We start from the raw sequence: 20,052 nt of genomic DNA, 5'->3' as shown, positions 1-20,052 counted from the left end.
GAGCTCCACTGTTCTTATTATTATAATTATTGTTGTTGTCAAACGCTGCTGAAGGTAAACTGATTTTCTGTCTCGTGTCTCTCTGTCCAGGCAAGACAGGTGCTGGGAGACAACTTCTGTCAATGTGAGTTCACACACACACACACACACACACACACACACACACACACACACACACACACACAGAGGGACACACACTTTTTTGACAGTTCTGTTTATTAGCATTTTAGCCATGAATGAATCAGCCGTGCGGCTGCTGACCGGGTGTGGTGACATCACTTCCTGTGTTTCAGCTCCTCAGTTTGACCAGGACCACCTGAAGAGGAGCTCTGCCTCGCCACGACTGGACGACTTCCATGGCTTTCACAGGGGCCGACGCCAATCAGGTCAGGGTCCGTGGTCGGCTCCTCCGTGCCGCAGCTTCAATGGCAAAAAAATTACGTTGATTCTGATTTTTTTTCAAAAATAAATTTGTATCAGGGACAAACCTGACAACCCCCAGTGGGGGAGTCGGCATCGTGTCCGCCACGTGTTCTATATTAACATGATTATATATATTGGATCATATTTATGTTTGAGCTTCTCTCGCTGCAGAGCCTCCAGAGCTGCTGACGTACACACCGGAGAAGTCCAGGAAGAGTCTGCCGCTACTGCTGGAGGGAAACCTGCCATACAGACGCACCAGGAGACAGTCAGGTAGACAGAGAGACAGACAGGTAGAGAGAGAGACAGACAGGTAGAGAGAGAGACACCAGGAGACAAACAGGTAGAGAGAGAGACACCTGGAGACAGACAGGTAGAGAGAGAGACAGACAGGTAGAGAGAGAGACACCAGGAGACAAACAGGTAGAGAGAGAGACACCAGGAGACAAACAGGTAGAGAGAGAGACACCTGGAGACAGACAGGTAGAGAGAGAGACACCTGGAGACAGACAGGTAGACAGAGACACCTGGAGACAAACAGGTAGAGAGAGAGACAGACAGGTAGAGAGAGACACCAGGAGACAAACAGGTAGACAGAGAGACACCTGGAGACAGACAGGTAGAGAGAGAGACAGATAGGTAGAGAGAGAGAGAGACACCAGGAGACAAACAGGTAGAGAGAGAGACACCTGGAGACAGACAGGTAGAGAGAGAGACACCAGGAGACAAACAGGTAGAGAGAGAGACACCTGGAGACAGACAGGTAGAGAGAGAGACAGACAGGTAGAGAGAGAGACACCAGGAGACAAACAGGTAGAGAGAGAGACACCTGGAGACAGACAGGTAGAGAGAGAGACACCTGGAGACAGACAGGTAGACATAGAGACACCTGGAGACAAACAGGTAGAGAGAGAGACAGACAGGTAGAGAGAGACACCAGGAGACAAACAGGTAGACAGAGAGACAGATAGGTAGAGAGAGAGACACCAGGAGACAAACAGGTAGAGAGAGAGACACCTGGAGACAGACAGGTAGAGAGAGAGACACCAGGAGACAAACAGGTAGAGAGAGAGACACCTGGAGACAGACAGGTAGAGAGAGAGACAGACAGGTAGAGAGAGAGACACCAGGAGACAAACAGGTAGAGAGAGAGACACCTGGAGACAGACAGGTAGAGAGAGAGACACCTGGAGACAGACAGGTAGACATAGAGACACCTGGAGACAAACAGGTAGAGAGAGAGACAGACAGGTAGAGAGAGACACCAGGAGACAAACAGGTAGACAGAGAGACACCTGGAGACAGACAGGTAGACAGAGAGACAGACAGGTAGAGAGAGAGACACCTGGAGACAGACAGGTAGACAGAGAGACAGACATGTAGAGAGAGAGACACCAGGAGAAAGACAGGTAGACAGAGAGAGAGACAGACAGAGAGACAGACAGACAGGTAAAGAGAGAGACACCAGGAAAAACACAGGTAGACATAGAGACACCAGGAGACAGACAGGTAGAGAGAGAGACACCTGGAGACATACAGGTAGAGAGAGAGACACCTGGAGACAGACAGGTAGAGAGAGAGACACCAGGAAAAACACAGGTAGAGAGAGAGACACCTGGAGACAGACAGGTAGAGAGAGAGACACCTGGAGACAGACAGGTAGAGAGACAGACACCAGGAGACAGACAGGTAGAGAGAGCGACACCTGGAGACAGACAGGTAGACAGAGAGACAGACAGGTAGAGAGACAGATAGGTAGAGAGAGAGACACCTGGAGACCTCAGCCTCACCCACTTTACTGCTGTAACAGCATAACAAGGTTTAATGTTACGATGAGAAAAGTGCATAATTATAATAATTATGATAATAACAATAAGTTTTAGATGATGTCATTACATTATAAGAGGCAGCACGCTGTCACAATCCTGATCCACCACACGTACAATGTCCATGTTTCTGTTTCAGCTCCGGCTAAAGACATCGAAGCCGTGTTTCATCCCAACGGTGAGAACGTTTCTGAATCCACGTCAGAATGGGGGCGGGGCTTATGGCCTACACTGCAGCCAGACACCAGTTTCACTTTTGGGAGCCGTCATGTCGTCCATCTTTGTTTACTGTCCGTGTAAAGCACAACCTCATAAAACCACTTTGGTTTGTTCCACTGCTCATTCGTGTGACACTCACTTCTTCTTCTCTTCTCCCTCCGCTGACCATCGACTCCTTTCCTACCACCTGGTGAACCCTGCAGCCCTGAAGGTAACAAACCGTTGTCCACAACAGGGCGTGTCGCAGTCAAACCAGAACTTACTTTTAAAAATGGATATATGGATATGGATGTATGAGTTTTAGGGAAGTAGAGGAGGATCTTCTCATGCTGACTGGGCGGTGTTGTGTTGTTTTGCAGCAGGCGGGCAGTGAGGGCGAGCTGTGCCAGGCTGACGGTCTGGGCTCAGCTGGTAGCAGCAGCACGCTCGCATCCTCCGTCATCGAGGTGGAGGCCGAGCGGGCTGAACTCGGCCTGATGCCACAGCTACGACCAAAACCGGAGGAGGAGGTATTTTACTGTGACGTGACGTGAGAATAGCATAGATTGGACTCGATTGTTCCCACTGGGTCGCTGCGCTATACAATTTAATATTTAAGTTGGACGATGTAACAAACTTTCTTTCTTGACTTGAACTTGGACCGGGAAAGACATTCAATGACCCTGCTTTTTCAATACCAATTGTCATTTGTTCTTATGATCAGGACGAGGATGATGAGGAGTTGACCCCCCTCATCCCTCCTCCTTCTCTGTCCATCACGGAGGAGATCCTGGAGTTCATCAACCAGAGCAGAGCCAGGGAGGGACTCGCCTCCATTCATACGGATGCAATGGTAAGAATACACTCTAATCGGTATATGACATAAAAGACTCAAATTATATTTGTGCTTAACCAGATTTGAAAAAACAATAAGATTTCATGGATTGGCCAGTAATACTCAAGACGTTTTGGTTTAAGCCAAAGTGCCAAACATCTAAAGCAACTGTGCCAATCCTGGAGTTCATAAAAGAGTTTATAGAAGAGTGATTTTAAAACAACTCTGTCTTGCTCTTCTTCCAGGAGCCGGTCCTTGATCAGCTTAAAGAAAGTCAGCCTCCAACTAACCAGAACAACTTCACCTGCCCACTGCCCCCAGTCACTTGCCCCTCCAGCCCAGAACAAAGAACCTCAAGGCCACAGGAGAAGGAAAGAGCAGAGATGGAGGATGACAGCAGCCTCCCAAGTCAGCCTGATGGCTCTGGAAGGAAAGGCAAGGAAAATGGAGTTGAAAATGAGACAACAACAACTGAGGTCAAAGAAATTCCAGATGCAAAAAGTCAAGTGGAAGAGGGAGTGGAAGCAGATGGAGAGAAACAAGGAGAGGTAGAAAAAGACAAAGAGGAGAATCAAACCAGAGATGAAGGTGAGGGAGAGGGCATCATCGATACTCCAACATCAGATCTTCATTCCTCCATCTCAGCAGAGGAAGAGAGAGAGAACAGCAGCAGCTGTAATATACCCAGGGAAGAAGCGAACACTGGGGTCACAACCGCCTCCAAGAATCCAGATCTCTTCCTTCACCCCATCCAGAGACGCCAGCCACCAACAAGAGGCTCCCACCTCACCAAACGGGACAAGAAGATCATCGAAAAGATCAGGAGTTACTACGAGGCAGCAGCCGAAGCCGGAGAAGATGAGGCAGAGGAGGAAGATGAACTGGGAGAAGGAGTGGCATCAAGGAGGCGGAATAGTTTCTCACAAATCCCATCCGGATTGGTGAAGGGGTCTGTATCACGCTTTGATGTGAGTGGACATCAGGGGAAGACAGAGAGTGGACAATCCAAGTATGAAACAACTGAAGCAATCGATAGAGAGACTGATGGAGAGACAGGTCCCTATTTCCTCACTCATCCCGCTGATGCAGAGAATGATAGACATGCAGATAAGCCAATCGGCTCCCTAGATTTTGATGTGGAAGGCGCTATCAAGACACCAGCCTTTTCCACGACGCAGGACAAGGACACTCTAAACCAAGTGGGTGTGAATCTGCAGTTGAATCAGAACCAGCCTGTTGGAGAAGAGACTGAGAAACAAGATACAAATGGAAATGTCTGCAAAGGACCATTGTACGAAGACCTGGAAGAAGGGCAGGAGGAAAAGACTAGTGTTGTTGTTACTGTGGAGCAAGGTGGACATTCAGTGAAAGGAGAAGGACCATGTACTTCCAAACATCACAGGTGCCGAGATGAAACAACCAATATCCAAGCTGTTATGAGTGGTTGTGAACCAAACCAAGCAGGCCCAGCAGAACCAATGGGAAACCAAACAGACCCCTCTACAGGTCTGTCACCTATAGAACAATGTCAAAAAACTGAGACCAAAACTGAGTCCACTTTGACTACAACCAATCACAGAGACCTAGACAAGACCAGCGGGAACCTTGAGGGTCTTCCTAGTCAGATAAAAGTGGGTCGATGGTCCCGCCACACCAGGATTGTCACCGCTAACCGGGCTTTGTTTGAGGGCATGGGGTCGGATGTAGCCAGTATTGGATTATTTGAGTCCAGCCCTGTGGAAAACTCAGAGCGTATTTTGAGCAAGGTCCAAACACTGGCCCGGATGTACAGTGCCAAGGCCAGCACCATGAAGGTTCCACTGCATCAGAAACGGGCTTACGGTGTATGGAACCAATCATGGGGCTTTTCTGGACACTCAACTCAGACCCAAACTACAAGCCAGCAACAGGTTCAGTCTCAGACTCAGACAGAAATCCCAACTACTCACCAGCAGCCAAAGCAACACCAAATGGAATCAGATAACCTCACAGACACCAACATTGGATGCCAAAATCACGCCGAGACCAAATTTCAGAGCCAGACCACAAAACAGTCTAGGCAGCAATCTCTGATCAAAACTAAAGGCCAGATGTGGAGTCCAACGCAGACACATTACCAAAGCCAAAAACAGACCAATATTGGCAGCAAGTATCAGACGCAGACCATGATCTTGGAGAACCAGAGGATCCAGGAGGAGAGGATGCTAACGAGAGCAGAGAGTCTGACAAATGGTAGGTTGGGCCTTATGATATATTAATATTTATCTCTTTGATTGTGAAACATTCTGGACACTTTGCAATGTGACTGTCAAACTGACCAATGTAACCACCCTAAATGTCTTGCTGCTGCATGATAATGGTAACCAATTGTTTTCTGTGGTTCTCTTCTAGATTTCCAGGGAACAGTGACATCCCCCAGTGAACCTCGGCTGTTTGGTCAGCCGACCTCGGCCTCTCACCACCAGATGAATGAGTTCACCCTCTCCAGGCCCAGGGACTTCATCTTTGCCTTGGCCAAAGAAAGAGACTCTAGTGTGGGCTGCAGATTATTTGTCAACCCCCAGACTTCCACCATCCCTGGGGCAAATCCATCCACTGCACTAAGAGATCCATCATGCAGTGAAACCCAGGCCTACAACAACACCTACAACCCAGGGCACACTTTCACTGACAGGTCCGTGGATTGTTCAGCATCCAGGCATCACTTCAGTGCACAGCCTGAAGATCAGAGCACCGGTTTATGCTGCTCTGGCACAAACAGCCCCTTGATTTCCTCCATGACTTTGGACTGTAGAGTCACCGAGTTCAGTGACCGCTGCCCTCCCACGGGGAGAGGTGAAGCCCTGAATCCAGATACTGATCAGACAAACAAAAAAGAGGGGTGAGTGGATAATACTGTCTTGACAGACATGAATAGTGAATGAGATTAGCATGATAATGTGATAAATTATACTTATAGTGGCTTGTAAAGGTGCCATGATCAAAGACCTGATTTACCTGTAGGTAAACTGGATTAGACAGGCTTTTGCAGGTTTCTCAATATGAGAGTGTTTATGGAGCCAGCAATTAGTTGTTTATTGGAGGGATTTAAATGTATATTATCAAGTTGAGTAATTAACCAGAAGATATTTTAGTCATTGCCTTTTTGAGTTCACTGTTTGATTCTCCTTCTGGTTTCCTGCAGGTCAGATCAGAGTGCTGGACACCCTGTTAACTCAGTCAGAGAAGACACAACACCCGTAAACATCATGACCCAGCCAGCACAAAAATATAACCCAGATACACCGGCTACACATGATAAAGGAATACCAGAATACGACATTTCTACAGGGCATAAAGACAACAATGATACCAAGGATGTGCAGAGTCCTGATGCAGAGCCTGAATACTTGGTTTGCACAAAGAACATGGATGGAGAGCTGGTACTGGTAGTAGCATCTACACAGAACCAGCCTCCAGCAGAGTCCCCACGCTCCATGGTGCCTTTCCCAGGGGAGCAGACCCAACTGGAGGAGGGAGGATCTACTACACTGGGGACATTTGGAGGGCCAAAGAAGCATGAGCTCACAAGCGATCAGATGAAATCAAAAGAGACAAAATATGATTTAAATTCCTCAGCTCAAACCAGGATGATGCTAAAGGGCTCCATGTTGATCTTCTCAGAAGAGCCATCATACCATAGATCCTCAAGAGAACTAGTTAATCCACCACCCCTGAGTCAGCCTTTGCACTTGAACTTTGACCCCGCTCTGGCTTCTAGTCATGCAATCACAGAAACACCAGAGGGTCGCAAGGAAAGAGAGGGAGCAGCACCAAGTCCATGGCCATCAGTTCAATACCCAGCATCAACTCCCCCCGAACCACGCCCTCCATCAGTGCAGTCTGTGGACTGTCTACCAACCTTCACCAGCCAGAGGCCACCAGACTTACCCACTGCTATGGGTGAACAGGCTTCGTCTAACCCCTGGAATGTCAATATCACCACTCCACATGACTATAGGTATGTTTGTGGCAGATTCAATCCTAACACGCTTGAAAAATAACAACCTGTGAACTACACATAACAGCTTCTTGATAGTTTTTCATAATTAGGTACAGAACAGAGATGTTCAACAAACATCCTGACCTCATCTTAACCTCAAAAACCAGCCATGTACCGACCCAAGATTCACTTGTTTTTCAATATTACCAACACATATAACATTGTACTAACTTCGATTAAACAGCTGAGAAGTTTTAGCTCTTTCATGTCCTCCTGATATGTAGTTTATCTTCTGATAACGTATGTTGATAACCAATGCTGAATGTAGAAATCTATGACCGTTTAATCAGGGTTTTATCGCCTTAGGTTTGTGATTAGAGGAAGGTAGAGCAGAGTGTGGAATGCCACTTTGCATCTTCACAGCAGAGAATTTGCCTTCAGCCATATTACTGGAATGTGTTTCAGCTTGGGAAAATTGGCCAGAAACACAAGCAACAGCACAGAAACTTGTTATATTGTTACCTTTTATAACGTGTTATCTCTAAAAAATGCACTGACAACAATTAATCTCATATGATATCTTACAAAATCAAGTCCAAAAACAATGAAGGTATAAAGGTAAAACACTTTCATAAATTTACAAAATTGATCAAACTGAGTGGAATGTATTGGAAGGTTACTCATTCCCTTTTCTTGCAGAGCAATGGAAATGGTTCCCACACCACATCAGCTTAATGAAATCCCCATGTGTTTTACGAACATGTCCAGATGTTAGCCAGATTTTACCAGAACGATCTCTTTCTAAAACAATATGCAATTCACGAGTTCATTCCTAATATTCCCTCATTTACTCTCTTCCGCTTTCCTCCTCCTCAACATAATTAATCCCCTCTGGACCCCGGGAACATGTGGGTCGAGGAGCAAGTTCCTGTAAACCACAAGGTTTAAAAAGGGAACTTGCTTTAAAAAGGAGGCGATCATGGCCCAGAAAATACTATAGCAATGCATCAGTGGCTTTACACTCACTTACAATGGCCTCATCAAACCACTGTTGATGTCAAATTTAGATACGCTTCCATGAACTGCAAATTTGGCTCGATTTGATCAGTGCTTCTCTGTCACATCCAGGGAACAAGACCACCAGGCCTTCAGCACATCTTCAGACTGCCGCCGACCATCCAGACCCTCCTCAGAGACAGCAAGCCTGATGGAGCGACCCAACCAAGCAATTTCCACCTATACCCAGAACACAGAACTCACCCCGGCCCCCTCAGCCTTCAGACCCGGCCTCAGACAGTGCTCCCCTTCTCCTGTAAGGCCTTCTCCCACCTCCTCTCCACCCCCGACTTCCTCCTCCACTGTCCGAGCACCACCTTGCTCCTCACCATTCAGGGTTGTTCCAGCATCGCCTCACACCAGTGTATCTGTAGAAGGCTTCACCTCCCCAAACGTGTTATCTGGGGCGCTTTCCTGTTTATCCCCTACTTCCTCTTCTGGCAGGATTTCCACCATGAGATCCCCACCTGCCTCCTCTCCAACACCTTCCACAGCTTTAACCCCCTCCTTCTATTCTTCTTCAGGGAGGCCTTCATCAGTAAGATCAGGTCTTCCATCCTCCCCTACACCATCCTCTTCCCTCTGCACCTCCCCCATTGCTTCTTCCTCTGCATTTACCAGATCTTTAGCTGCCTCCTGTATCAGTCAGTCTATCAGTCAGAGTATGGCAAAAAAGAACACTGCCCGGCAACAAGCCCCACCCATGAAATCAGTAAATCACAGCCCTTCGTCCACTCCGTCCTTACCCTCGTCTCATCTACAACGGCATTCCACTTCTCCTAAACTCCCTCCCAGTCAGCAAAGTTTCAGTACGGATGGGTACCAACATCCAAGGTGTCCACCGTCCTCTTGCCATTCCCTGTCGCCCACTCAGTCCCCTCCTCATTCTCTTTCGCACCGCTCACCCTCCCCATCTATGGTCCATCATCAATCTACTCCCTTTTCTTCTCCTTCCTCCCGTCCTTCATTCCTTCACTCAAAAATTGACTCACTGCAGAATGCAAACAACAACAATAACATTTGGTTAGCTGATTCAACCACAGTGATCAACAATGTAAGTAATACCAGTAATTGTAGCATTAATGGTGCTGTCAATAATGGGGGTTGTTCAGGAAAACTACAGAAAGCGCCATTAGCTAATGGTAGCCCCAATGCCACAGTAATGCAACACACCCATGATCCTTTCTGGTCGGGGTCCCACAACCGAGTAGCACAGCCTTTTTCTGCATCCGAACCCAGCTCACGAGTTCAGTCCCCATCTCCATCCCCAACCCCTTCTTTGTTTACTCGCCTCTGTTCCCCACCTCCTCAACATAATTACTGCTCCCCCATGGCAAACAAACCTCCCCACCCCCGGAGCACAAGGGCAGGAAGTGCAAACTCCCATAATCCACTAGGCCTAACTTTAGAGCTACCCACGGCCTCTTCAGTAAGCTCGGCATTTGTGCAGTCATCCTCATGTCTGAGCCCCCGGATTCTCTCCCCACCACCCATTGGTGTGTCAGTGAATATGTGGAAAAATAATGTTGCAGCACCTCAACCTAGAAACCCCGGATTTCCTTCCTCTTCTCCTTCATCTCCCTTTTCCTCCTCTTTAAAATCATCAACATTCACCTCCTCTACGGTCCCACTGCACAGTTCCAGAGCCGCATCCCCTTCTGGAACCTGTCCTACTACATCCCAAACACCGTCCCAAACGCTCCGTAGGTCTTTCTCTTCCAATTTATCTGACAGACCCCCAAGTCCAGCGCGGAGCAACCCGAGCGGAATGCGCCGCTCGTGGGCAGAGAGCAGTCATAGGTCATTCGGTTTCAGCGGAAGTGGTCAAGGGTCCTTTGACCAGCAGGAGTCATGTCCAACCAGTCCAAGGAGTGGATGGTCCTCATACAACAGCTCACCCTCATGCCTCAGTCCCCGAGCGGGACTTCAATCCCCTCTCTCACCTAGCAAACTTACTCCAGGTAAGGGCACCCTTAGTGGGCAGCATTTCACCAGTGTGCCTTGGCCAGATGTACGAGAGCTTTCGACCAAATATAGTGGGACTGATAGCCTAGATACAAGTGCAACTTCCACTGTCATCGCCTCCTTTCCTTCTACTCTCTCCCCGCTCTCTCATTCCTTCCTCTATTCTCCAGCTCCATCAGATAGCCAGAAAGAATGGGGAGACCCAGAGCTAGTAGAGGGTAACTGTCGTAGCCAGCTCATCTGTGCCTACGTTGCTCGGCCCTTCCATGAACAAACCCTCTCTTCCTCTTGTCTGGCCATGTCCTCCTCAGGCATGACCTCCCCTCCACCTACCCCCTATCAGTACCAAAACCACCCATCCCAAATTAAATTACAACCTCAGGTCCAAATCGCCACCAAAACCCCTTCTGTACCCTGTGACCACTCCCCCTTGCCCTCAAGCTCATCACCCATATCTTTTTCCCATTCCTCCCCTACCAAAATTGGGAACCAGAAGACCAGTTATGCCACCACAGTCAACCTCCAGATTGCTGGAAGTGGCCGAATAACCTCCTTAAGCACTGCCCAAGTTAGCCTGACCCAAACCCTGCAAGCTGGAGCCGGAGCTGGAGGATCAGGACAAGGGCAGATGGTGAGGAGAGTAAGCATCAATGGACTTTCACACATTCCCTCCCCTCTTCCTCAGAACTGTAACAGGCTTTGAAAGAGGGAACTCACCTAAAGAGGAGAAAGTCTATGAAAATTTAAAAAGCATTAGAAACGATGTGCACTAGATACATTGCCCCGTACCGAGGAGACGCAAATAAGCATAAAAAGTTCTTGTGTAACTTCTGACTTATATTCAGCGGTCCAAACCTTTAGAAGTATTCACTGGTGGAACGTGAACCTCTGATTGAGCTGAAAGTGTTGAAATGTTGAAAAGGATCTTTCTATGATGGCAAAGAATGAGTTACTTTGGCCTGGGAATAAGTTCACATCTGAGGGATCTAATGAATGTTCTCATCCCAGTGTGACACTGACTTCAAGACGTGTAAAGTGTTGTATTTAGAGTCAGACGTTATGCTGACTACACATTAAATCTTTGCGGCTTCTGGAAACGCTCTATACCTTAGCAGACGCACATGGTATTTTATTTTGCAATCTGGGACTTTTGAGTGGATGCCAGTGGAATTGCTTTAAATATCCTAATATTGTAAAAAGACATAAAGACAACCTGTACGTCACCATCAATGGAAATAAATCAATTTGCTTTGATCTTGTTGGATAAGCAACAAAACCATGAATGTCCAGAACTGGGTGTGGTGAATTTGCAGACTGGTCAGACACTTTAACCGATCTTAAGTCTGTTCATTGGACGGTTCCCCTTATGAACCTCTCTGGCCTCTTTTTGTGGATATGACTTTTCTCATGAACAATTCATTCAAGACGTTTTTGAAAAAGCCTGTAAAATCAGTAACATTAACATGTAATGAGGTGCATCAGATTTTTGCAGCTCCAGCGAACACAGACACGTTGAAGGTCCAGTGTCCAGCCATTGCTGTATGCAATCATAGTTACTTAATGTGTTATTAAGTTTGTTCATTTGTTTTTCTAGTTTTTTATATATATAAATATATTCTGTTGAACAAAAATGATTGTCTGACTATCTGAGGTCGGTGTTTAAGATTGGTGATAACTATGGTTATTATTAATCTCTCTTTTTAACCATTTTTATTATTCTTTTTATTTTATTGTTTATTTATGAGGTTAGTTTTATTCTCTTTGGCACTTAATATCCTTAAAGTAAATGTTGGTATTTTGCACAGTGTCCTCAGCTCCTGGGTGCATGCTTTGAGCGTGTGTGTGTGTGTGTATGTTAAAATGACGTGTCTGGTAAGTTGTCCTTTAACTGCAGACCAAACCGAAATCTGTTTTTAATGCTGCATTTGTTCCCATATTGATATACTCAGATGGTTCATTGACTCGTCAATTTCTCCCATTGTTCTTCAGAAACCTCATATATACTTGGTTTTCAAAATCGTGTTGTGTTAGAAAGTCAATGGAATTTGATGAATGTTGGCATCAAGGCAAAGTCATGGTAATCCTGCTTCGACAAAACAGCCTTGTGTTGTTGATGTACGAAAGTTATGTAACGTTCAACTTGGCTTAGGCAACACACAGACATATTGTCTCTTTCATAATGTCAAAGGGCCAGTGTTTAGGTTTCAGGACGATCGATTGAGAAATTTAAGATCATTTTCGTTACCTTAGATTTGAATAAGCCCTTTATATCTACATCAGGACCGGGTCCTCTTACATGGAGTCCACCATGTTGGACCGTCATGTTTCTAGAGAGTTACCAGAAGGTCACTGTAGGAGGGGTGAAGGGAGGGATATTCAGCTGTAAGCAGTCTGGAACACTGAAACTTTCACTATACATTCTTTATGCTAAAGATCCATGTTTTCTCTCCAGATCCTTTAATAGAAGCATATTTAACGTCCCTACACATTCAAAAGTTGTCAATATTGAAAATAGCTGGCCCCTTCTATGTTTTGACAACGCTATATGAAAAAGGTTTGGTTATGTTTGGGCTAAAAGAAAAGTAACATCAAAGTTAATTCCAGAAAAGATTATGGTATGGTCTATGGTGTGGAATTTGACAGTACAAACTCTGGCGGGAGCAAGTATGAAAGCCACTCAATGAGATGTGAGGTTTCTGCAAAGCGCAGGTAACTCGATAGGACGTCATGTTTTTGGGACCTGGTGAAAAGGAAAATATGAATACAATCTTCATCCAGTTGCCCTAATACAATCAATGAGATGTACGGAAAATAAAAGGTGTGCGGTGTAAAACCAAAACAAAGTGACTCCGGCTGTTAATTTACTGATACTGAGACTGCTGTTATGTGCTGCACTGCATATTTGCTCATAGTCTCCAGCTTTGCATTGATCTGCATCTGACAGTGAAGGGATGATAAGACATTTTGAAGAAATAATATTTAAAATTGATCACATTTTGGATTAGGTACGTTCATGCCTTCTCCACACTTGTCACCCTAACGCTCGGCAGATTATCCACAATGCTCATCAGTTTTCTCTGGGTAAGACCTTCACTCATCTGTATTTCTTTATGTTTCATGATCCTGCTGCTTTTCAGCTCTTAGCTGCAGCAAAACATGTATAAACTTTACAGAGGCACAATTACAGACATGCCTGTGGATAAATGTGCAACATACAGTACATTTCAATTAAAAGGCTTTTCCCCCCATATTTTTGTGAAAAATACTCAACTGTGGAAGATAAAACGGAGACCAAGCACATGACAGAAATTAGCAGTGTTGGCTGATAACACTCTTGTGTCTGCAACACTTCACACAGTATCACAGCATATAGTTTCCTTTGCACCTGTGAAACACTTTTTCTAACAAACCTGCTTTGATTATAAAACAAGATCCAACATGTTGGGTTTTCTCGCTGGAGAAAGTTTGATGTTTGACTCACAACATTTCTTAAGATGAGTGCAGCCAATGCTAAAGTTAGCTGTGTAGCAATCGGAATTACTTACCTTTATCCCCTTTAAGGATTTCCTTTTGTGTTCGACCGTCTTATAGCTATTGTCACATTTGCTGTTGGTACAAAGATGGACGACATGGCAGCTCACAAGAGTCAAGCCAAAACCTCCTCTCACAAAATCTGAGAAGAGAAGTGAAGAAATGAAGCTCTCAAGGGGAAAGACCACATTCCACAGCCAATGGAACGAGAGGAAGTATTCGCTGATGTTTTCCCAACTTAATCTTAATCTAGATTCTGCATAGTGCCCCCTCAGGGTTTCTAATCTTAACCATCAACATCTGGACTAAAGTTTGTGATATCCTGTAACAGCAGAAGGAATTCACTTTCAATTTACGCCAGTCACCATTAAAACTGATGCCACAGAGCCGCTCAGTTATTTCACACTTCCCTCTGGTTTCCACAGTGATATCTGAAATAACAACTCCTAACAGGATGGGAAAAGAGGTGGGAAGTGAAAGAGGATGAGGAGGATGAGGAGGAGGAATGGGAGGAGTGAGCACATGAAAACAGGAGGGCGAGGAAGATAAATGTTTCAGAGGAGGAGGAAGGAGATTGAGCTTGTATCCGTCCGTCCGTCGTGTCCTCCAACAACCTGCGGAGACACGACTTCTTCTTCTTTCTCCACAGTTCTGGAGTTTGATGATCCACTCGGGGACATTAAAGTTAAACATGTGAACTGGGAGGAAAAGTCACTGACACACCGAAATAAGCAGTTTTTTGGAATGGAGGTTGGTTTTTGATGCTTTTCAGATTTCTAATATTTTTACTCATGCTTTCTTCACATCTGGTCCTGCAGCAGAAAATCTAGTTGTGTGTTTGATGTAACACCTTTTTGTGTGTGTGTGTGTGTGTGTGTGTGTGTGTGTGTGTGTGTGTGTGTAAATTAAGGAAAACACTTGTACCAAACTTTTAAATATTGTCGTTGAATGAGGAGCGTTACCCGGCGCCAGTCCTCTGCTCTGCAGCTGCTTCACAACCTCCAGCTCTGATGGCCGGTGCCTTGCCCCAGGGCCCCTCGGCAGTCACTGGGAGCGAGTGCGTGCTGTGAACCGGCCAGGTGTCGTCAGCTGGTCTGGGGATTCCAACAGGACTGTTGCCGGAGCGCAGCAGCAACTCTTGCTTGTTTTTGCTCGAGGGCACGTCGCAGACGGCGTCTTGTGCGCCGAAGGGATTTGAACACTTGATGACGCAGTGCGAGACGTAATGTGACGCAGGCGATGCTGTGACATGCTGAGAGGGAGGCCAGCTCTCGTGATGGTGATTCTGTGTCAGGTCTGTCTGCTCGCCCCGAAATCAGCCGCCGGACTCCGCTCTCTAGACGTCATCAAGAGGGTCCAGTTGCTCATCAGAGAAGCCCCCAAGAAGGTTACAGTCCTTTCTTTACTGTCATCAGTGCTGACCGGACCCTGTCCATTGACCAGGACCAGCAAACTAGACTTTGACGCAGCAGCACTTGTTAAATAACTGCAGTGTGAAAGGGGTCAAAAGTCCAGATTTTTCAATATCTTTAATGATAGTGACATCAGGATCTGTGCACCAGCAGAACACATGAAGCATCAGAGTGAAGCCAGTTGTTGGTAGGAAGTGGAGACATGCGCCATCTTTATATACAGTCAGTGATCGTCTTTATATACAGTCAGTGATCGTCTTTATATACAGTCAGTGATCGTCTTTATATACAGTCATTGATCGTCTTTATATACAGTCAGTGATCGTCTTTATATACAGTCACTGATCGTCTTTATATACAGTCAGTGATCGTCTTTATATACAGTCACTGATCGTCTTTATATACAGTCAGTGATCTACTTTATATACAGTCAGTGATCGACTTTATATACAGTCAGTGATCGTCTTTATATACAGTCAGTGATCGACTTTATATAGTCAGTGATCGTCTTTATATACAGTTAGTGATCAACTTTATGTACAGTCACTGATCGTCTTTATATACAGTCAGGGATCGTCTTTATATACAGTCAGTGATCGTCTTTATATACAGTCACTGATCGTCTTTATATACAGTCAGGGATCGTCATTATATACAGTCAGTGGTCGACTTTATATACAGTCCTTGATCGACTTTATATACAGTCACTGATCGACTTTATATAGTCAGTGATCGTCTTTATATACAGTTAGTGATCGTCTTTATATACAGTCACTGATCGACTTCATATACAGTCACTGATCGTCATTATATACAGTCAGTGATCGTCTTTATATACAGTCATTGATCGTCTTTATATACAGTCAGTGATCGTCTTTATATACAGTCATTGATCGTCTTTATATACAGTCAGTGATCGTCTTTATATACAGTCAGTGATCGTCTTTATATACAGTCATTGATCGTCTTTATATACAGTCAGTGATCGTCTTTATATACAGTCAGTGATCGTCTTTATATACAGTCAGTGATTGTCTTTATATACAGTCACTGATCGACTTCATGTACACTCACTGTTCGTCTTCATGTACACTCACTGTTCGTCTTCATATACAGTCAGTGGTCGACTTTATGTACAGTCCTTGATCGACTTTATATACAGTCACTGATCGACTTTATATACAGTTAGTGATCGTCTTTATATACAGTCACTGATCGACTTCATATACAGTCACTGATCGTCTTTATATACAGTCAGTGATCGTCTTTATATACAGTCAGTGATCGTCATTATATACAGTCAGTGGTCGACTTTATATACAGTCTGTGATCGACTTTATATACAGTCAGTGGTCGACTTTATATACAGTCCGTGATCGACTTTATATACAGTCAGTGATCGTCTTATATACAGTCACTGATCGTCTTTATATACAGTCACTGATCGTCATTATATACAGTCAGTGATCGTCTTTATATACAGTCACTGATCGTCATTATATACAGTCAGTGATCGTCTTTATATACAGTCAGTGATCGTCATTATATACAGTCAGTGGTCGACTTTATATACAGTCCGTGATCGACTTTATATACAGTCAGTGGTCGTCTTTATATACAGTCCGTGATCGACTTTATATACAGTCACTGATCGTCTTTATATACAGTCAGTGATCGTCTTTATATACAGTCAGTGATCGTCTTTATATACAGTCAGCGATCGTCTTTATATACAGTCAGTGATCGTCTTTATATACAGTCAGTGATCGTCTTTATATACAGTCACTGATCGTCTTTATATACAGTCACTGATCGTCTTTATATACAGTCACTGATCGTCTTTATATACAGTCAGTGATCGTCTTTATATACAGTCACTGATCGTCTTTATATACAGTCACTGATCGTCTTTATATACAGTCACTGATCGTCTTTATATACAGTCACTGATCGTCTTTATATACAGTCAGTGATCGTCTTTATATACAGTCACTGATCGTCTTTATATACAGTCACTGATCGTCTTTATATACAGTTATAGGTGGACCGACTGACCAATGTGGCTGAAGAAAGAAATAACTGTATTTGATCTAAACGTTACGTACTTACAATTAGTGGCTAATAAAATGATTGTGAAGTTATAATTTGTCCCACAATACTTAACACAAGGTCAAAAGAATCAATATATAAAACGATGGGAGATGTTATTACTCTTGTATTTGGTGTGAGTGTGAACATGCTCACTTCCTCTCCCCCTCAGGTGTCGCTGAAAAGCCGACTGTACACGCCCACCATGGCAGACTTCCAGGTATGAGCTTCCTCCTCACTCCGCCGTGTACACTTCCTGTTTATCTGATCTGCTTTCTATTTTCAACACACACACACACACACACACACACACAAACGTCATCAGCTGGTCATTACCTCAATAAGACAATAATAATAATTAAAAACAAAGAATCACAGCATCAAAGTAAAAAAGATGAATCAAAATTTAAAACAGGTTTCAAGTTGAAAAAGGACAAAGAACACAATTAAACAGCTGCCGTGAGAAAAGAAGTGTGTCGTCATGTGATGTGGCTCAGACATTCCTGCAGTTTCTGACCTTTGGCTGCAGGTTCACTGTGCGACTTTATGATTCAAATGAAACAGTAACCGACATGATGACGTCTCTTCTGGATCATATTCATACTCTTCTTCTTCTTCTGATTGAATCGTTTACGTTCGTTCATGGCGCGTCACCTTAAATATCGCTGCCCCAATGAATTGTGGGTCTATATCTCCTTCCTCTCACAGAGAAGCTCCAGTGTGTCCTCTGCTGAAGGAGACAGGAGAGGACACATCGGAGCTCCTCTCCTCAACACTTAGAGAATCCGAACAGCTCTTATCACGCTGCTGAGGAATAATTCGGCATCACTTCAAGATTTAGGAAACTTCTTGAGCCAATATGATATTTGGAGCATACCCCCGGTCCTGAGGAAGTGACTGACAGAATAAGATTGTTTATACAAGCGGCTTCGTCCAGAAGACGACTGCTCAGACTCAGAGCTCGGAGAAGAGCATGTGTTCAGGATCCTCCACCGGAGACCACAGGGAGTCGCCCCAGAACTCGCTGTCCCTCTGGAACACGGAAGAAGAAAAAGATGGAGGGATGGTCCATCGAGCAAAAGCAAGTGTGTTTGATGCCGACACCCATCTTCCTCTCTCTCTCTTCCTCTCTCTCTCCAGCAGAATTGCCCCAGTTCCACCTTAAAGTGTTTTGCAGCGGAAGTCAAAGTTCTCGATGACGAGTGGAAGACGCGACGACTCAACGTCAGCCACATGCTGGAGGTCCTGGCAGCGTCTTTCAACCAGGTGCGGTTCAACGGTTCAAGTACTCACACATTACCTTGTAACTTATTTTCTAACTTTGGAAATTGGATATTCACACCAATGACGCCAATAAGCACAAGTGTTCCAGCGACCAAACTCCTGCGCGCCAAGCGACGCGACAATTAGCGCCACGTCCCATGTGAACGCACCATTACACTCGAGCGACGTACTCGTGTGACGCAGCTCTTGTCAGCGTCGGCATTGTTTTTGTGTCTGTGTTTCTTCTCCCCCGCAGGCGGAGTCGGGCTGTCGACAGTGTGAGTGCTTCGACGAGGAAACCGCAGAAGAGTTCCTCAAGGTTCTTCTCTCCACTCTCCAGAATGCGAACAGCCTTTAGTTCCGTTCATAGCCCCCCCCCCCCCCCCCCCCCCCCCCCCCCCCCCCCCCCACGCCAATGCCCACCACCAAAGGACTTCGTGGCCTGTTTTGTTCATCACATACTTTTCAATAAGCTGAGCACAAATAAAGTGTGTTATGCATGATGTTTGAGCATTTGGTATTTCATCTGCTGCTGGAATGTGAAGGTTGTGGGAGTTTTTCCCCAGTGTGCTCGTGGGTGATCAATTCATTTCATATGGAAAAAACTAAAACAACGTTAGAAACAACGTGGGGGATCAAACGCAATGAAGTAAACTGCAACTGATGACAAATCTGATGAACATACTGAAGTTTTTAAGTGCAATACATTCTAAGCGTTGGGCCTTGAACAACCGAAACTCACATGCAAGTGATTTAATCACAGATTCCAGAAAACATTGGCGCGCCAGAATCTATGAACCAGACCTCGTCACGTGTTTGAACGCCACATGGGCGCCAGAGTGACTGTTATCCCAAATAACTCCGAGCTGATGTTGAGTGGATAAAATGTGGTTCAATTGTTTCCTGAACGAATGGTTCAGGAAACTTGACTTGACTTAATCAAGGAATGTGCAGGACTTAAACTTTCCTCAACATCAAATAATTGAGTTCCACCATGAAAGAAAAAAAGACCTCAAGAGATATTGAAGAGTTTTACATTTGCTTTATCAGGGCCTTGGATACTTTTTTCTCACCTGCCACAGTCATCAAACATCAATGGTATTACTGTGAATAATTAGTATTTCCCTTTGGAGTGCCTTGACATAAATGAGATTAATGTACTTAATAAAGAAATAATTGTGGTATTTTCAGGTCCAGTTTGTTGATGTGATCGAACGCTGCCGAACTCCTGAATATTAGAGCACGAAGCTGAAACAGTCTCAAACAACTGACGCTGTTTGAAGCTTCAGAGAAAATTAAGTGGCGTTCAGTGTGAGAAGACGCTCTGCTGTTGTGGATCCCTGAGTTTCGTCTCGCAGGCAGCACATGTGCACGGAATGTCCACCGACTCGCGACATCCTCGACCAATCGTTCGCCGTAGCTTACAGGGGGGTTCATCGATCACGCTGTTTGCGGCAGGATATGCAAGGACTG

General features: G+C 45.1%; 2 protein-coding genes across 6 annotated transcripts in view; both read left to right on the top strand.

The window, feature by feature from the left end:
- Window positions 1–13,124, top strand: part of plekhg2 (pleckstrin homology domain containing, family G (with RhoGef domain) member 2) — a 61,827-nt gene extending 48,703 nt beyond the window's left edge. For 2 of the 4 annotated variants that reach the window (XM_047335463.1, XM_047335465.1), the window contains 11 exons: window positions 91–124; window positions 294–386; window positions 595–696; window positions 2,389–2,427; window positions 2,672–2,679; window positions 2,828–2,977; window positions 3,172–3,300; window positions 3,528–5,514; window positions 5,674–6,163; window positions 6,467–7,282; window positions 8,393–13,124. In XM_047335463.1, coding sequence (XP_047191419.1) covers window positions 91–124; window positions 294–386; window positions 595–696; window positions 2,389–2,427; window positions 2,672–2,679; window positions 2,828–2,977; window positions 3,172–3,300; window positions 3,528–5,514; window positions 5,674–6,163; window positions 6,467–7,282; window positions 8,393–10,988 — 6,444 coding nt within the window. In that variant the 3' untranslated portion in view covers window positions 10,989–13,124. The remainder of the gene's footprint in view (window positions 1–90; window positions 125–293; window positions 387–594; window positions 697–2,388; window positions 2,428–2,671; window positions 2,680–2,827; window positions 2,978–3,171; window positions 3,301–3,527; window positions 5,515–5,673; window positions 6,164–6,466; window positions 7,283–8,392) is intronic. The other 2 variants (XM_047335464.1, XM_047335466.1) reach the window with 2 other exon arrangements.
- A 786-nt stretch (window positions 13,125–13,910) lies between these two features.
- On the top strand, window positions 13,911–18,974 carry il15l (interleukin 15, like). 2 transcript variants are annotated; one of them, XM_035622039.2, is made up of 5 exons: window positions 13,911–14,566; window positions 14,727–15,203; window positions 17,489–17,536; window positions 18,457–18,582; window positions 18,836–18,974. In XM_035622039.2, exons 2-5 carry the CDS (start codon window positions 15,066–15,068, stop codon window positions 18,935–18,937), a joined length of 414 nt encoding a protein of 137 aa, XP_035477932.1. In that variant the 5' UTR covers window positions 13,911–14,566; window positions 14,727–15,065; the 3' UTR covers window positions 18,938–18,974. The 2 variants fall into 2 exon arrangements, with proteins under 2 accessions (XP_035477932.1, XP_035477934.1); XM_035622041.2 differs by having other exon boundaries at window positions 14,296–14,566; window positions 18,460–18,582.
- Window positions 18,975–20,052: the final 1,078 nt, after the last annotated feature.

This window comes from Scophthalmus maximus, chromosome 11 (assembly GCF_022379125.1).
Source record: "Scophthalmus maximus strain ysfricsl-2021 chromosome 11, ASM2237912v1, whole genome shotgun sequence".
Classification (NCBI taxonomy): Eukaryota; Metazoa; Chordata; class Actinopteri; order Pleuronectiformes; family Scophthalmidae; genus Scophthalmus; species Scophthalmus maximus.
The sequence above is the reverse complement of the archived record's forward strand: the minus strand, read 5'-3'. Positions and strand labels throughout refer to the sequence as shown.